The 17,062-nt window shown below is 54.9% G+C and overlaps 1 protein-coding gene across 1 annotated transcript; it reads left to right on the forward strand.

Annotated features, from left to right (window-relative positions):
• The first annotated feature begins 248 nt into the window (after window positions 1–248).
• Window positions 249–17,011, forward strand: LOC125622388 (bactericidal permeability-increasing protein). The gene is made up of 15 exons (XM_048820432.2): window positions 249–718; window positions 2,355–2,469; window positions 3,273–3,401; window positions 4,350–4,505; window positions 5,116–5,179; window positions 7,705–7,768; window positions 8,320–8,411; window positions 8,976–9,152; window positions 10,031–10,090; window positions 10,391–10,558; window positions 11,045–11,112; window positions 12,069–12,111; window positions 13,195–13,258; window positions 13,786–13,862; window positions 15,683–17,011. The coding sequence occupies exons 1-15, from the start codon at window positions 604–606 to the stop codon at window positions 15,719–15,721; spliced, it is 1,431 nt and encodes a 476-aa protein (XP_048676389.2). The 5' UTR covers window positions 249–603; the 3' UTR covers window positions 15,722–17,011.
• The last annotated feature ends 51 nt before the right edge of the window (window positions 17,012–17,062 follow it).

A 17,062-nucleotide genomic window follows, 5' to 3' on the forward strand; every position in this document is an offset into this window, starting at 1 on the left:
AATACAGTGCAAGAAAGCAATCAGATCCAAGTCCCGGCTGAATCCCGGATCCTGCTCCAGGAGCCAGCAAGGCGCTTGTTCTAATTGGCAGGGCAGTGAGGAGGCATTTGAGGTTGGCACGGCGCTGAAGGCAAAGTCCTTGCCTCTCCTTTCCCCCGACCCACCCTGGTATCCATGGAGACCCTTCCAGCTGCATTCCTGTGGCTTGCAGGGCTGCTGTCAGCAGGTGTCTGTTCGTGGAGCCGGGCGTCACCCCCACTGCAAGAGCCCAGCAGCAACTCTCAAAGTGAGGAGTGAGCGAGCCCCAGGCCAGGAAGCAGAAAGCACAAGTGCCCCGAGCAGCCCTGTCCCCTGGGGTGTGGCCCAGCCCCAGCCCCAGGAGGAGGAACCTAGAGCAGGACATGGCTGAGAATTGTGCAAGTGGGGACGGCCCCCAGAGGAATGTGAAAGCAACTTCCTGCTTTCTTGGCACCCATTCTCAGTTCCCTTTTCCACCCTGCTATAAACACGCCGGTTATAGCAGCAGGATCGGAGGGGAGCATCAGCCAGCAGCCAGCTCAGCACATCTTGGTGGCTGGACGGTACCTCCGCACTCCTGTAAGGATGGCAACGCGTCACCTGGCCCTGGCTGCCTCGGTGCTGGCCATCTGCATGGTGCTCACCAGGGCCACTAACCCCGGCTTTGTGGCCAGAATCACTGTTAAAGGCCTGGACTACGGTAGGTTCCCAGTCTAATTTGTGTCTGTCTCACACCGAGCCTGGCGAGGGGGGCCAGGTGGGCAGCTACCCAAAATGCATTGTAAGGGGAGTACGATAGGAACCAGTCAGCCAGTGGGATGGACATGACATGCAGGTGCTAGTCACGGCTGTGAGGATGGGTCCCAGGACCGTGTGGAGTGGCCTGTTCCCTTTCTGGGGCAGTCTCTGGAATGGGCCTTTTCATGGCAATGTCTCCTTGTGAAGGCGGGGAAGGAAACCTGGCAACCCCATTAGGGCACTCGGAACTTGCATCTCTCCAAGCGTCTTCTCTGTGGGGTGCATGGTGGTTACATGGGCAGCATCCTCCCTGCATTCTCTCTGCATGTGGCGGAAAGTGAGTGCGCTCTGCAACCCGGCTTGGAGGGATCTTTGGGGCTGGGGACCCCTCCCTGTCTCCCTTTGGCCCCCAGCTCTTGCCCCGTGTACTTCCCATCCTGGCAGCGCATGGGGCTGGTTAGCTGGCGAGGTGTCTCGCTCCTTCAGTGCATGACACCAGCTCCCGAAGAGCAGAGAGACTCACCCAGGTCAATGAGCTCCCAGGCTGAGATGAGTCCGTCACTGAAGTGAAATCACAGAACAAGCTCTTATGCAGCCCTGTTATGGATTGAATGAGACGCAGTTCCTCCCTCCCCACCCCCCAAGAGCTATCTGGAGAGCGGGAAGTGCCTTTCCCTCCCAGCTAGAGCCGGGGGCTGTCTACACTGCAGTCAGAGGGGTGATTGCAGCTTGCACTAGCTTTCGTCTAGGTCACGTGACTAGAAATAGCACACGCCGGCACGGAGCCTGGTGCAGGCTGTACAAGCCCGCCGGAAAGCCTGGGTACATGCTCATGTTGCTAACCCATGCCAGGGCCATGCGGCCGCACTTCGCTGCTGCTTTTCGCCGCACTAGCTAAATTCAAGCTAGAGCAAGCAGCCGTCCCACCTCCGGTTGCAGTGGACACACACCTGGGCTGATCTCAGGAGAACCCTGGGCCCACCCTACCCGGCTCGGCTGTGCCTTGTGCAGTGCTCCGCACTGTCAAAGTGAGTGCCGTGTGCGAGCACTCAGATCTGGGGCCTCTTTGACACCAGCGTTCCCCTGCTCCGCACTGTCAAAGTGAGTGCCGTGCGCGAGCACTCAGATCTGGGGCCTCTTTGACACCAGCGTTCCCCCTGCTCTGCACTGGTGTAAATGACTGCCCAGAGTACAGGGCTGTGAAGAATGAGGCTCACTAGCATCCATTAGGAGCTGGAATTCATGCACGTTTTGGCATGCAGCCCACTTCCTGGATTCCCTTCCCCTTGGCAGCCGTGCAGCCTGCCCTGTGCCAATTGTCCACCTTGCTGCTGCCTTCCCCCATGGGCCCAGGTTAATCAATGTCACTTAGCGCAGCCCAGGCTGTAATGTTAGGGTTCTTTCTCGCAATCTGAGGCTTCGCACTAATAATCACACGTGGGATGGAAACCAGCTCCCTTCACTTACTGAATCAGCAGGTAAGTTACTAACTGGTTGTTCCTTTTGACACTTTCCTCGTGTGATGGCAAATATACCAGGGCTGTATCCAGTTGGCTCGCAAAGGGCCAGCCTGTGACGTGCGCTTTGTGTCCCTGCAGCTCGTCAGGAGGGCATCACTGCCCTGCAGAAGGAATTAGCCAAGCTGAAGCTGCCAGACTTCTCGGGGTCCTTTAAAGTCAAGGTCTTAGGGAAGGTGCGCTACACATTCTACAGGTGAGACCTTGGGGCTTCCACGTGCAGCCGTCCCCCGCTCCCAGTACGAGCTCTGAGTGCAAGCTGCGGGGCAGAGTCCTTCCCAGGGTGGGGCATGTCCCTGAGGGCCATTCCTCTCCCGCCGGAGAGCCAGGTGCAAGAGGGTTCAATAAGGTGGAGCAAGAGCTCCTGATGGAAAGTGAATTGCTGTGGTTCTGCCAAACCCATTTATCCAAACCTCCCAGCCGGAGCCAGGTAATATGTGACTTGGAGCCCAGGCACTCAAGGTTGGGATGGTGTTTGTGCAAAATCAGACCAATGGGTTTTGCCAAAAAGAAAACCTACCCCCAGCCCAGTTTGTCCCTGCCTGATTCCACAGCTAGCCCTTCCCCGGGGAGCAGAGCCCACTGACTAGAGCTCCCAGCGTTGCTGGGATGACCTCTCCTTTCAGGAGACCGCGAATAAGCCCACCCCCACCTCCAGCCCGTCTGACACAAGCAGGTTCCTGTGATGGCAAAAGCACTTTGTGGCTCTCTCCCAGGAGCGAGGTCACCTTGCTACGCTGAGAGAACGGCGGGTGGCCAGCAAAGCGTTGTGTTCACAGAAGGGGGCGTAGCCCCAGGGGTACAGCCCCTTCTTGTGCCTCAGTCTGTCTGGGAGGGGTCACTCTCAAGGGAGGAAAGGAGTTTGTTCACCCTGACCTGCTCGGTCCTCGGCCCCGTGCGACCAGCAGTGCTGGTGGCTGTGGGGACACGGAGGCCTGTGCTCAGGGTTTTCCCGGGGAAGCTCTGGTTTTCTGCTGATAGAATTTCTCTCTCTTGCAGTCTGAACCTTCGCAGTTTCCAGTTGCCGAGTTCGCAGATTGCCCTGATCCCCAACGTGGGCCTGAAGGTCTCCATTGCCAACGCCTTTGCCCAGCTGACGGGGAAGTGGAAGGTGAAGAAGAGATTTCTGTAAGCGCCGTCCGGCTCTGTGCACCCTTTGTGTCCCAAAACGGCCCCATCTCTTTTATCTCCCCTCCCCGACCCCCTGCGCGCACATATACACACACACACTTGTTTCTCCTTGTCATTTCCTGCCCCACTAACTTGTTTCCCACGTGTAGGGGGCTGATTCTCCTCTCATACTAGTTTTACACCAGTGCTGCCTCATTGACATCAGTGGGGTTTCTCCAGATTTACACTAGCATAAGTGAGAGAAGGATCAGGCCCATCATCCACAGAGAGGCAGGCCCCAACACCCACCCATGGGTGGGGGTCACCCATAGGGCCTGTCTCCCTGGCGTGAGTATTCACAGTGATGGTTGGAGGGCAGTACCCAAGCCCAGCTTCTCATTTCCGGAGGGCAGCATTCTCGCAGTGCTGGGCAGGGGGCTGTGTTCTTCTCTGGATCTCCTCCAGAGTCACTCCTAAAGCCCTCGTAGGCTCTGGCCTCTGACATAGCCTGGCCTTTGCACTTCAGCCCTGGGGCTCGGTCGCGTGGCTCCGGGGGGAAGAGCCATGGGGATGAGTGTGGAGGGAATTTCTTGCTGTGTTCTCCCCCACTGCCTCTTTAGAAATAGCTAGTAGGTGACATGGGGCAGCCCCGAGCTGGTGCTCTGAACTGGTTAGTCGGAAGCACTGGAGAATATCCTGCAGTGAGCCTCCATCCTGGGCATGGAACCAATGGCCTTACAGGTTATTTCCCACTCTCTAATTCCTGCTATAATGATGGACAAAGGAAACCGCAGGGTCACTGTGTATCCCGAACATTGCTCCAGCCTCAGGGATGTTCCTCGTGAATAATCAGTGCTCCGGGGATTAACATACAAGCCCTTTCCACCAGCACATGGCGTGTGCAGGGGTTTTAGGAGAGCCCCTGCCTGAAAATGCAATCTCTTCTGCTTCTTCCTTTCCCATTAGCAGGGACAGTGGTTCATTTGACCTGAAGATTGAGGGTCTCTCTATCTCTGTTGGTCTGAAGCTGGGCAGCGACGCCTCTGGGAGACCCACCATTACCACCTCGGAGTGTGGAACCCACATCTCCAACGTTCGGGTGCACATTTCGGGCAGGTTTGGGTATGTAACTGCTCTTAATTGTCATGGCTTGGGGGTCATGTTGATTAGCCCACCTTCTACAAGGGCCTCCAGGGATATAAGTTACCTTCAGCCCATCTCTGCTGCGCCCACAGGTCTGTAAGCAGCACTGCCGGCCCTTCCAATTCTGCCTTCCTTCACAAAATGCTAGCGGGGTAAACTGAGTCCTGAAGTAATTGGCCCAGAGGCCCTGTAGCTGCACAGAGAGGCTAATTAAGGAAAAGCTCTGATACTGCCCCGGAGATTGGTTGGTGAAAGACGAATTTAATAAATAAACATACAGAACCAAATCATGAGCTAATGAATTATCTTGCACCAGGTCTGAATTTGGCCCACGGTGTTGTCCCTTTAGGAGACATGTTTTCAGCCCATCTCTAAATTTGGGTGCGCACATTTTGCAAGCCTATCTGCAAATGCAGCCATTGTATTAAAACAAAGCAAAGCAACCAAAGATTTCAATCCAAACCATCCTGGGACAACATGCCCAGCGGTCACACACCTCTCTAGTGTCGCCCCTTTCCAAGGAAACGCTCCTCCGATATCCTCCCATGGACAGGAGCATGACTTGATTGCACTGTGTTTTTCTCCATAGCTGGCTGTACAATCTCTTTCACAAGAAGATTGAGTCCAGCTTCAGGAGGACCATGGAAGGCAAGGTACGATATGCTAGGAGCACAGAATACCAACTCTTGATAGTGACCCCTCGTCCACTGTCCAGCTCTCCTGCGGCACTGACATGATTTCCAAATGGCCTGTGTCTCAGGCAAGAGCTCGGGGCGCGGGGGGTGTCCTGGAGCTCAAGTTCTTGGGGAGAGGTGTGCGGTACAGAGATCAGTGCTGCAAAGTATTGTGAAAAACACATAAACTGCAGTCACCTCGGCAGTGCACAGTTCTTACGGAATTCTAAACTTGCAACATTTGCTGATGCCTAATATCATTGGTCTCAATTAACAAAGACTTTTCTTTTCCCGGGGTCGTTAATTAGATCGCATGCCTCAGCCAAGCTCAGATCAAAAGACAGAGCCCACTTAGAGCGAGGCTTTCAACGGCCTGTCACTCGTAGAGATTTTTAGGAGCTTTGGGGTAGAAATTCTCATTGCTGGATTTACAGTCATTTACTGGCTTATTTTAATGGGACGCAGTGGCAACACCCGGGTACCTACAGCACAGTGCAATAGCCTACCCTCAGGAAACCTGCACCAAGACGTGGAAACAAGCTGTTAGAAATAATTGCTACATGGCTAACTGGCCCGACTTGCTACAGCTCTTGATGTGAACCTCATTCAGGAAGGAGGCAGTTGGAGAACAGGGAAAAGTCCATTTATACAATAGATTTAAAATGCTGGACTGATTGTATTGAGCTACTTTTAGTGCCATCTAGTGGCTTTTTAAGGGCCATCTGGAAGCCCTTGGAGCAGATGGGCTGGCATTCGAAGCAAAGCCCGGGCCTATCAGAGAGGTGCTTCTGTTTAAGGCTTTTGTCTCCTGCCTCTCTGGAGGGGACACTGCTGGGGAACATTGGAGACGGGGTGAGAATCTCTCAGTAACTCCCCTCCTGCTCCTTTTGCAGCACGTCAGGGTCCCCATCACCACATGCCAGAAACTTCCCGTAGGCAGAGGCCTAGCCCGCTGCTCTATAGCACTGGTTCCCATGTTCCCTGGTTAATCTGCTCATGCCTGTCCCAAGGAAGTCACGGAGATGCTTTGTTTCCCCTCCTTAGAACAGGGGGTGCATCCCGTCTCTCACCCTAACTCCCTGCACCCCCCAGCTCCCTGTCTGTCTCAGGGACTTGCCCACACCCTGCAGAGCTGAACCTCCGCTGCTTGACTTCTCTCCCCTTCCCACGCTCCGCTGGGCTGGCTCCCCCTTGACACACTCTGTGCACTAGGAGGGTATGTGCATGCACAAGGGCTGTTATATGACTCAGCCCCCAACAAACCTTTCCCATTTCCCCATCAGTCTCAGGCCAGGTTTTGGCACTCCAGGGCCCTGCGTGGATGTGTCCTGTCTCTGCATAGCGGGGGGAAGGAACACACCTTCCCGTTCACAAGCTGTACAGCAGAGAGGAGGGAAAAGAACTGGTTTGACAACTAACAAGCGTGAGCGTGAGCTGACCACATGATGGATAACGGGGACCCGTGGACTAGAATAGTAACCGGACAGCTCCTGCCTCCTACCTCTCGAGGGAATTCCCCCCTTGTGCTCAGCTCTTTGTTTTCTGGTTACCATGCCCCTGTCTTGTGAAGCACTGGCTATTGCTCTTGGCCACTGCTGCAGGCCAGAGGCCAGACTGGAAAGACCAATGGTCCGATCCAGCGTGGCGGTTTCTGGGTCCTTACGGGAAACGGGACTGGAGAAGATCCCCAGCAGGTATTCTAGTGCATTGGCAGGGTTATTCCCTGCAGTCCATTTCCAACCATGCTGTACACGCTGGTTCAGTCTCCCAGTAACACCGAAGTGGCATTTCTGCCGAGCCCCTGGAGCTGGGCGAGGAGAGTCAATAGCGTGCTGTAGCTGAGAGCACAGAGCCCTTTGGGTTTTATCATCCCACTCCATCGAGCTGTTTCTCTCCCCCTCCCCAGGCAAGGCTGAATTAGCCCTTTCTGGTTGCCTGGGTAGGCTAAAAACTTGGCTACCCAGCCTGGCTTACCAGGAGCAGTAAGTTAAAGACACCCCCGCCCCCCATGTGCTGCCTGGGGCATGAGTGCTGCATTTGGTGAACAGCCAAACTTCCAGTCTGCATGGTGGAGCTTTGGACATAGAGGTCCAGTGATCAGAGCTCATCCAGAGCAGGTTGGATTCCACGTACATATTCTCCAACATGTCCAGTCTAGAACATAGAACTGGGACTTGGGTCACAAGTGAGACCCTTTTCAAAGGAGCTCAACTGAGCCACTAGGCTGTGCTTGGAGTTGTTTGCATGAGCAAATATTTGCGCACACAGCCCCCCTCCCCCCCCCCCCCACATGCACGATGCATGCATGTTGGGCAGTCAGCCAGACCGGTGCCTCATTTGCAGGCAGAAATGTCACTTGCGTGTGCAAACACAGGCTTATGCATAAGTAAAAAAGTTGTGCAGCATTGCAGAAACTGAGAGGCGGTTTGAGGACTTGCCACTCAGTGTGTGACTCAGACAGAGCTGCTGGTCAGTCACCAAGGGGTCACCTCTGTTTTCCACAGGTCTGCGAAGCAGTGACCAGCTCTGTCACCACCAAGCTGCAGCCCTATCTCCAGACTCTGCCAGGTACAACACGATGATGGCTTTGGATTTTTACAAGTCTTTCCCCCAGGCCAGGCACATGCCATGGGACACTGTTTTTCACCCCGCATTTAGCCTCTGGCCCACACTGAGGGCCATGGGGCACCACATCACCCCAAAGGGACCGTGTGAGCTGCCTGGTGGAGGCTGTCCCCCTCTGTATGTAGTCAGCTGCTCTCAGGACAGGAGGGTGCAAAGCCCTGCCTCCTCCCTGCAGCCTCTGGGGAGCATGGCGGGACCAGGCCCAGGGCTCCCCAGAGGTTGGGACTGCAGGTGTCCTTAGCAGAAAGGACCCAGCTTGACTCTCCCGGCTGAGGGCTAGTTCCCAGAGCTGGTAGCTACAGAAAAACCCTGTCTCTTTGCTCTGAACTGAGCTGAGGGAGAATAAACCTGGCTCCCTAACTCCCCATGCCACTGGTAACTCCTCACTGGCTTGCTGCTCTGTGAGTCCCAGCTAGAGAGAGGGAACAGCTCACCCTCCAGTGATTTCCACTGGCATCTCAGCCCATCGGGTTTGTGTCTCTCCTGTTCTGTAGTCACAGCAAAGATAGACAAGGTGGCTGGGATTGATTACTCCCTGGTTGCACCTCCCGCGGCAACAGCCCAATCTCTGGATGTGAATCTGAAGGTGAGATGGGAACTGAGGGACACACACAACCCTGGGGGGATCAGTGAAGAATATATGTACGTTCCATTAGCATTTCTGCCTAGCGAGGGCCTGGAGCATCAACTACCAGGTGCCAGAGCATCCTAGGAGCTAGGGGCTGAAACTCAGGCCCCATTGATTCTGTTCCCAGATCTGCCACTGACTCTCAGTGTGGAATTGTGACCATTGGCGAGTCACTTAACCTCTCTGTGCCTCCAGTGACTTAGCTGCAGCTAAAACTGGGTAAAATGAGTAAAATGCAATCCACCCCTCTCTGGTGTCATGTACAGGGAACTTGAGCTCCTTCCCATGACAAGCTCCAGGCCATTCCAAAACATTAGCATTCTTTATATTGATCCAGTCCCGGGTTATTTTTAACATGCTCTGGTGTGAGTGCAGGGTGGGGAGAGCGGTGTGTAGACCCGGTTTTTATTTTCTTCCTCTGAACGCTTTGCTCCCAAGCTGGGACAGTGAAAACCAAGTGAATTCCAGCTCCCCCTGTTCTCCCTTCCCCCAGGCATCATTCTTTCTTTCCTTCCTCACTAGGGTGAATTTTTTTCCCTGGCCCATCGCTCTGCCGTCCCCTTTGCTCCTCCCATACTGGCCTTCCCCGTGGATCATGACCGCATGGTTTACTTCGCAGCCTCCAGTTACTTCTTCAACACAGCTGGCTTTGTGTACCACAAGGCCGGGGTCCTGCTCTTTGAGATCACTGATGCCATGGTAAGGGGTTGTGGGACTCAGGAGACCTGGGTTCCATTCCCATCTCAACCACAAGCTTCCTTGGGCATGTCGCTGAGTCTCTCTGGCCCATCTGTGAAATGGTTGAATCACCCTACTGCATGGGGTGAGGGTGAGATCAACCCATTGAGGACTGCATGGCGCTCAGACACTGGTGGTGAGGGCCATATGAGTACAAGATGGGTAGGGGCAGGGGTGCTGGGGTAAGTCAGTGGGGGATGTTTTCTCTCTCATCGGGCACCACATGTGGTGTTTGCAGTCATCCCCTGACAGGGTAAAAGGCAAGATCTCATGGGGACCCGCCCTTAGAGGCAGATCCCACCTTGCTGCTGGCAGACATGGGATTGAGAGCTCGTCTCACCACTCAGGGAGGGTCCCACAAACCCTGGGCTATGGCTGCTGGAGAAGGAGGTGGGGTGGTTAGTCACAGTTCCTGGGCTAATGGCACCCCTGAGCCCATCCGCTTTCAGGCCTTGGGCTGCAACCGCCCTCAGGATGGATGCAGGCAATTCTCTCACTCTCAGACGGGGCCCTGGGCATCAGCTGTGGTCACCTCTGCAGGTCTTAATTCCAGCGTGACAGGCCTATCATAAACATGCCACTCCCAGTGGAGTTAGGTCGGACAGGAAAGTCTAATAACCCACCTCAAGTGTAGCGTCACTTTCCCTGCCTGACCAGGTCACGTACCAGGTTCATACTGGGCCCGGCTTTACACAGCAGTAGGCTTAGGTTATTGAGGATAGCGGAGGTGGGTTTGGTGGCTGATTTTGCCTCCGGCTCTTCCACTTGTCATTCCATACGGCAGGTCATTGCTCTGTTGAATTGACCCTCCGGCACCATTTGTGTTTCTCCTGCCACAGATTCCGAAGGAGTTTAAATTCCATTTGAACACCTCCACTTTTTCAGCCTTCATTCCCCAGGTACGTGTCCTGCTCCCTTGAGAGAGCGTCGGTGCTGAGCCAGCTGCCGGCCTGCCACACACAAACGACTGGGCACCGTGGTTTGCTGGGGGTGGCCTCAGGAAAGGGGTCTTCAGGAAAGACATGTTTGGAAATGTTGAGGTGGGGCGATGGTCACAGGAGGAACATGATGTGTTGTTTGATTAAAGGCTGCATCAGATTCCATTTCTCAGGGACTTTGCTTTATCACGGTACCGAGCTTGTGCAAATCTGTCGTCACCTTCCCCGGTGCTGACTGGCTCTCCTCTGCTCCGTCCCCAGCTGGAGAAGATGTACCCAGACAAGCTGATGAAGCTCAGGATTAAAACCTCTTCTGCTCCGTTCCTGACCATCGCGCCTGAAAACTTGTCGCTTACACCTGTTGTGGATATCCAAGCATACGTTATCCTACCCAACTCCTCCTTTGTCCCCATCTTCCTCCTCAGCGTGGTAAGTCTGGGCATGGCTTATGGATATTGGCCCTGGGTGGAGAGACCTTAGTGCGGTTGCCCTACTGATGATAGAGGAGGGATCTGGCATATGGACCTGGAATAGCTGCTAGGTCTCCTAAGCGCATATCCCTGTGTCTCCCCCTCTAGTGAGCTGACTCCTGCTGGGATCGGCTGGGACTGGATTGGCCATGAGCTGGGCCCCATCCCTTTGCCAAGTGCAGCAACCCTACTGCATTCCTCCAGCAGGAGAGGAGAGGGACCCCCCACATAACCTGCCTGTCTGCCTTTCCCAGCACAGCCGCTCTGGTCTCCTCCCCGGGCCAGCATGGCTCCACGTGCTGTCAGCAAGATGACAGTGCAGGCTGTGCCCAGCCCTTCCCCTGCAGGAGCCAGGTCTCTCTCCTGGCTCCCCGATCCCAGGGAAGGGCCTTTGCATTCACAGTCCCAGTCTCACGGGAACTGACCTCACTTCTCCTATTCCTAGACCAGCAGCGTTTCAGTCAAAATTATGGTGACCTCTGCCCAGATAGGTGCGACCCTGGAGCTTGGCAGGTAGGAGCCACAGCGAGGGTCGGGGGTGGGGGTGGGGTGGAGGGGAGTTCAACCTTTGTCCTTCCCTGCTAAGCCGCCGTCAGGTCATAAGAGGCTCGTAAAGGCTTGATAGAGAGCAGGGCGTCTCTGAGAGCAGCATGGATCCTGGGGAGGATACGGCTAAACTTTCTGCAGGGCCCAGGAGGTGTCGGAGTTTCCGTTCTGGGGGTGAGGGCAGGGAGAGGGTGAGAAGGAGGCTGAGAAGCATCCCAGAGCTGCCAGACTCCCCGCTGGCTAGTGGGCTAGCTGTGGCCATGGCGTAAATACAGCCCTTGTGTAAGCTACATTGGCGACAGGCCAGTTGCACTGGCTTGCATCTGAGCTGAATTTGGCCCTGTACCTGCCGGTGAAGGCCAGGGGTCGCAGAGGGCGGGGGATTGACGAAGCTGGGATGAAAGCTGTGGGATTCAAACTCCCAGCTCCCCTGGTATGTGACCTTCACTCCTCCCAGCATGCCTGGGCATTACAGCAAACACAACACTGAGTATCACAGTGCACCGCCAGCCCCGGCCGCACCACAGCACCCGAGTATCCCTGCCCAGGGCCCGCCCTCGGCCGCCCCACAGTACCTGAGTATCACCACAGCACCCGAGTATCCCTGCCCAGGGCCCGCCCCCGGCCGCCCCACAGTACCCGAGTATCACTGCCCAGGGCCTGCCTTTGGCTGCACCACACCCTGCACCCAAGCCAGCCGTGCCCATCACTGCCCAGGGCCTGCTCCTGGCCGCACTGCAGTGCCTGCTGCTATCACAGAGGGACGGCAGCGCTCTGCTTGGCAGCCATTCCACTCTCTTTAAAGGCCGGGCTGGCTGCGGGTGGGGTTCAGACGTGAGCCCCCTCCTGGGGCCGAGCCCTGACAGTAGAGCTCCCTACGCGAGGGCGCGATGGACGTGCCAAGTCTCCATGTTTTTCTGCAGGCTGCAGCTGTCACTGAAGCACTCGGACATCGGCCCTTTCTCTGTGAGTTCTCCTTGGAGGGACTTCACCCAGGCTCTGCTTGGAGGAGCTGCTGGGCTTGGTTCACACCTCTGGGTGTGCCCCCAAGGGAGGGCTCCCGGGGGAGGGGAGATGGCGCCCCACTGCCTCCATTCTGTGGGGGTGCCGCCGGGCCAGGGCAGCTGTAAGTTCCAGCCAGGGTGCAAGAGGAGCTGCACCGCCGGGGCTCGTCTCATCTCCCAGGACGCTCTGGACTCCATCGTCGCTTCAGAGGTGCCCCCCACCCTGCCCCCGGGAAGTAGGGTTGCCAGTGGCTGGTGCACTGTGACTCCCTTCCAGCCACTGGGGGTCCCAAGCTGGGCTCGCCAGCAGGAAGACTCTAGCCCGATCTAAAGCGGTGAGGTGATGTCCACGCTGCGCCCCTCCTCCACCTGCTGGGTCAGCGCTTCTGGGAAACTTCCGCAGGCCCATCCCTTCCTCCTCCCTTGAGCACCAGGAGTGCGTGCGTGGGTCTACACTGCACCCTCAGCCCAGGCTGGCACTCAGGTTTCAGCCCCCCTTCCATCAGCAAGCACTCAGGACCCGGGTCCTAGGACCCTGCTAGGGGACTGGGTCCCCTTCTGGGACCCCTCGGGGGCTCGGGTCAAAGCCCTGTCATTTTGCAGTGTGGGTGGAGGTCAAGCTGCAGGCCTGAGTCAGACGGTCTGCGTAGAGCAGTGTGGATGTGTTAACCCAGCTGGGAGACCACGGTGCAGTAATCACAAGCCCAGGGTTACAGGGCAGTGCGGTTGCTCAACATGGGCTTGGAAACACTGAGTCCCCCAGCCCAGCCAGGCTTAGCGTGCAGTATAGACATGCCGCCTGAGACCCAGGAGCCTGTGCACCCTCACCGGGCCTGCCTGTGGGCCCGGGGATGATGCTTCCCTAGCCCAGGATGTTGCAGTCTGTTGGACTCGGTTAGTTTCCAGGACGGCCCCTGTGTTTCGTCTCCTTGGTTCAAGCAGATTCTTACCTGAGTTCCTGGCCCCCTAACGTACAGCCACCCCCTCTCCCAGTACCTCCTCTGCTGCCAGCTGCAGAGGGTTACACTCTTCATTGCATCCCCAGGTGCAGCTGCTGCAGGCACTCATGAACTTCTATGGCTCCAGCATCCTGATCCCACGCATTAACGGTGAGGGGCTGGCGGGTCCAAGGGTATCTGTATCAGACCAGAGCCCTGACACCTCACTTATCAACAGTGGGCAGAAGCTGCTGCGGGCAGAGGAGACCTAGATCCCGGAGCTTCCACCAGCATCCTGGGCCTGCTGCACACACAGGGTGGGGGGCTGAATAGAGTCCATCTCGGAGCAGTGACACGCAGAGAAGAGAACACAGTGGAAAGAATGTGAACGGCGCACGTCGTAATGCCTTCCAGATCCCGTCTCCCTAATGTGCTGCTTCTTGTTCTGCAGCTCGCAGGGCCAGAGCACTGGGACCAGCGCCTGTGTGTGTGTGCAGGGGCAGAGCGGCATGCGAGAAGTCTCCCCGCTTAGGCAGCTTCTGGGGGGGCTCCCAGCTCCTTCCCCCAGGGAGCAGGGTGCTAACATGGGGGCAGGGCTGGGCAGGTGTGAGTCGATGGTGCCCGGTTCGCTGCAAAACCCCACAGCGACTCTGATTGTTCTGCCCCACCATTGCTCTCATGAATGTTTTATTTTGCAGCGCTACTCAGGGAGGGCTTCCCTCTCCCACTGCCGGCTCGCGTCCAGCTCTCCAACCTCGTCATACAGCCCCGCCAGGTCAGTGAACACAATCCCCTGTGCTGGGCAAAGGGGCACCTGGGCAATAATTTGGGGCAACAACTAATGCCAACGGCGGGATGGATCAGAGTGAGGAGCAGGGTGTGAGCCATGCCTGGAGCAACCACCACTGGATACCTTAGTATAGGCCCAGGGAAGGGCAGGGGAAGGCGAGGTGGCCTAATAAACCCTTTTCATCACTAGTGAAGCTCTTGCGGGGGGTGAGTAGGGCGGGAGAGAGAAGGAAGGGGTCTCTGAGCTGACACCCAGCTTGGTGGAAGTGCTGTGAGGAGGAGCAGTGCCGTTCACAGGCAGGGGAACAGGCAGGAATCGCCCTGATTAGTTGGTGCTAGCTGGCAGGGAGAAGCTGGTCTGTATTAAGGGAGGAGAATGAGAGGTTCCCACACAGGATAGATCATGAGTCCAAGTGTCAGTGGTCAAGCAACACACAGACTCCATGGGTGCCCAGGTTCATATAAAGCCCTCGGTCTACCCAAGGTACATCCCTGGATTTCCTTGGGATTTACTGGGAGTGGGCAGACGGGGGTGGGAAGTGTCTCTCAGACAAGAACTTAGGAACTGAGCTGGTCTCAGCCCTGAGCGTCAGGGTCCAGATTTTCACAATTGCACGAGTATAGTTGCACACCAATCCCAGAACTGAACGTTCAGAGTCAGCATGCAAATGTACATGTGGTTTTGTGTTTTCTGAAAATCTGGTCTTAAATTTCACACAGCTCTCAATCATAGAATAGAATATCAGGGTTGGAAGGGACCTCAGGAGGTTCTAGTCCAACCCCCTGCTCAAAGCAGGACCAATCCCCAACTAAATCATCCCAGCCAGGGCTTTGTCAAGCCTGACCTTAAAAACAAGACGCTGAAAGAAACGACAGATATGAAAAGACAACGTTCCTCTTTCCCCTGAGCAGCACCTGGCCTTGTGAATGGATAACAGGCTCCCACCTTTCCTCTTTGCCTGCACCGCACCCATCCTCATGCCCAGAGAGGGCTCCAGATTCTCTCCCTCTCCCTGCAATTCACTGCTACCAAAGCTGTTTGTCCAGGAGTAAAAAAACATGTGATTTGTCTCCAAAGAAATTTATAAAGAGCAGAGATTTGCTGTGATTTTTGGCCCTAAATTCCCACCATCTCCACCACCACTAACACACAGTCTTGCGATGTGCTATGTGTGGGTTTTCTATTGGGTGGCATCCTTCCCTGTCCCCACCCCCATGTTAGCAGTGGCTGCATTCCGGTGGCTTTGGGTGCACATACAGGGCTCAAGCCAATGCACACTGAAATCAGCGCAAGGGGTCCTGTTAATTTCAACGGGGCTTGGATCGAGCCCAGACCTTGTGAAGTAGTTGGGATCCCTCAGCATGAGAGGAACTGAGGAAATGTAACATGTTAAGGAACTGAGTCCATTGGGTGTTGGCCAGGCACGTTTGTAAAGCTCTTCCAAAGCAAAGCAGCATGAGACTGTCAGTGCCTGTGACTATTGCAGCACGTCCAGCCTAGGGCGAAGGAGTAAAGTGCCAATGACAGAAACAGAGAAACAGCTGCTCACACAATGCTGAATAAATATAAACTTGGGAACAATAGCTGGGGAGAAACATGGATTTCCCTCTGATGTGAAGCCAACTCACACTCTTCATGGCCTGCAGCGTGCACCATACACACATGCTTACCGGCTTGCTGCTCTAGAGTACATATTCCCTGATTAAAGAGAGCCCGGCATTTACCGCCGAATGCAGGTGGGCTCTGCTGTTCTGTGACCAAAGGAAAGGCTTTGCCAGTGGCTTACATCATGATGTCTCTCCTAGAACTTCCTGCTGTTTGGAGCAGATGTTCGTTACATGTAGAGACGCTGAGGACGAGACGCTGAAAGAAACGACTGATACGAAAAGACAACGTTCCTCTTTCCCCTGAGCAGCACCTGGCCTTGTGAATGGATAACAGGCTCCCACCTTTCCTCTTTGCCTGCACCGCACCCATCCTCATGCCCAGAGAGGGCTCCAGATTCTCTCCTTCCCCCAGCAATTCACTGCTACCGAAGCTGTTTGTCCAGGAGTAAAAAACATGTGATTTGTCTCCAAAGAAATTCCTCCCCTGCCTGCTCAGTCTGGATCACTGGGCACTGGATAGACAGAGGAGCAGCATGAGCATTTGAACAGAAAGAAAAACCAAGCAAATGAGCTTCCCTTCCACAGACTTTGACCAATGTACATGGTAGAGGGGCATTGCTGGCACATGACGGCCAACATATCGTCAAGGATCTACAACCTATCCTGAAGGACGACCCATCACTCTCACAGATCTTAGGAGACAGGCTAGTCCTTGCTTACAGACAGCCCCCCAACCTGAAGCAAATACTCACCAGCAACCACACACCACACAACAGAACCACTAACCCAGGAACCTACCCTTGCAACAAAGCCCGTTGCCAACTGTGCCTACATATCTATTCAGGGGACACCATCACAGGGCCTAATCACATCAGCCACACTATCAGAGGCTCGTTCACCTGCACATCTACCAATGTGATATATGCCATCATGTGCCAGCAATGCCCCTCTGCCATTTACATTGGTCAAACTGGACAGTCTCTACGTAAAAGAATAAATGGACACAAATCAAACGTCAAGAATTATAACATTCATAAACCAGTCGGAGAACACTTCGATCTCTCTGGTCACTCGATTACAGACCTAAAAGTGGCAATTCTTCAACAAAAAAACTTCAAAAACAGACTCCAGCGAGAGATTGCTGAATTGGAATTAATTTGCAAACTGGATACAATTAACTTAGGCTTGAATAGAAACTGGGAGTGGTTGAGTCATTACACAAAGTAAAACTATTTCCCCATGTTTATCCCCCACCCCCACACCCCACTGCTCCTCGGATGTTCCTGTTAACTGCTGGAAATGGCCCACCTTGATTATCACTACAAAAGTTTTTCTCCCCCGCTCTCCTGCTGGTAATAGCTCATCTTAAGTGATCACTCTCCTTACAGTGTGTATGGTAACACCCATTTTTTCATGTTCTGTGTGTATATAAATCTCCCCACTGTATTTTCCACTGCATGCATCCGATGAAGTGAGCTGTAGCTCACAGAAGCTTATGCTCAAATAAATTGGTTAGTCTCTAAGGTGCCACAAGTCCTCCTGTTCTTTTCATGGATAAGTAACACATGGAAGCATTTA

Source organism: Caretta caretta, chromosome 13 (genome assembly GCF_965140235.1).
Source record: "Caretta caretta isolate rCarCar2 chromosome 13, rCarCar1.hap1, whole genome shotgun sequence".
NCBI lineage: Eukaryota > Metazoa > Chordata > Testudines > Cheloniidae > Caretta > Caretta caretta.

What these genes read in the sequence shown, in the direction of transcription:
- LOC125622388 (XM_048820432.2), top strand. Translation starts at nt 604, where the DNA reads ATGGCAACGCGTCACCTGGCCCTGGCTGCCTCGGTGCTGGCCATCTGC. An exon ending in CCATCTTCCTCCTCAGCGTG is followed by an intron (nt 10,559 to 11,044) that starts GTAAGTCTGGGC and finishes TCCTATTCCTAG; the next exon opens with ACCAGCAGCGTTTCAGTCAA. An exon ending in CGGACATCGGCCCTTTCTCT is followed by an intron (nt 12,112 to 13,194) that starts GTGAGTTCTCCT and finishes TTGCATCCCCAG; the next exon opens with GTGCAGCTGCTGCAGGCACT.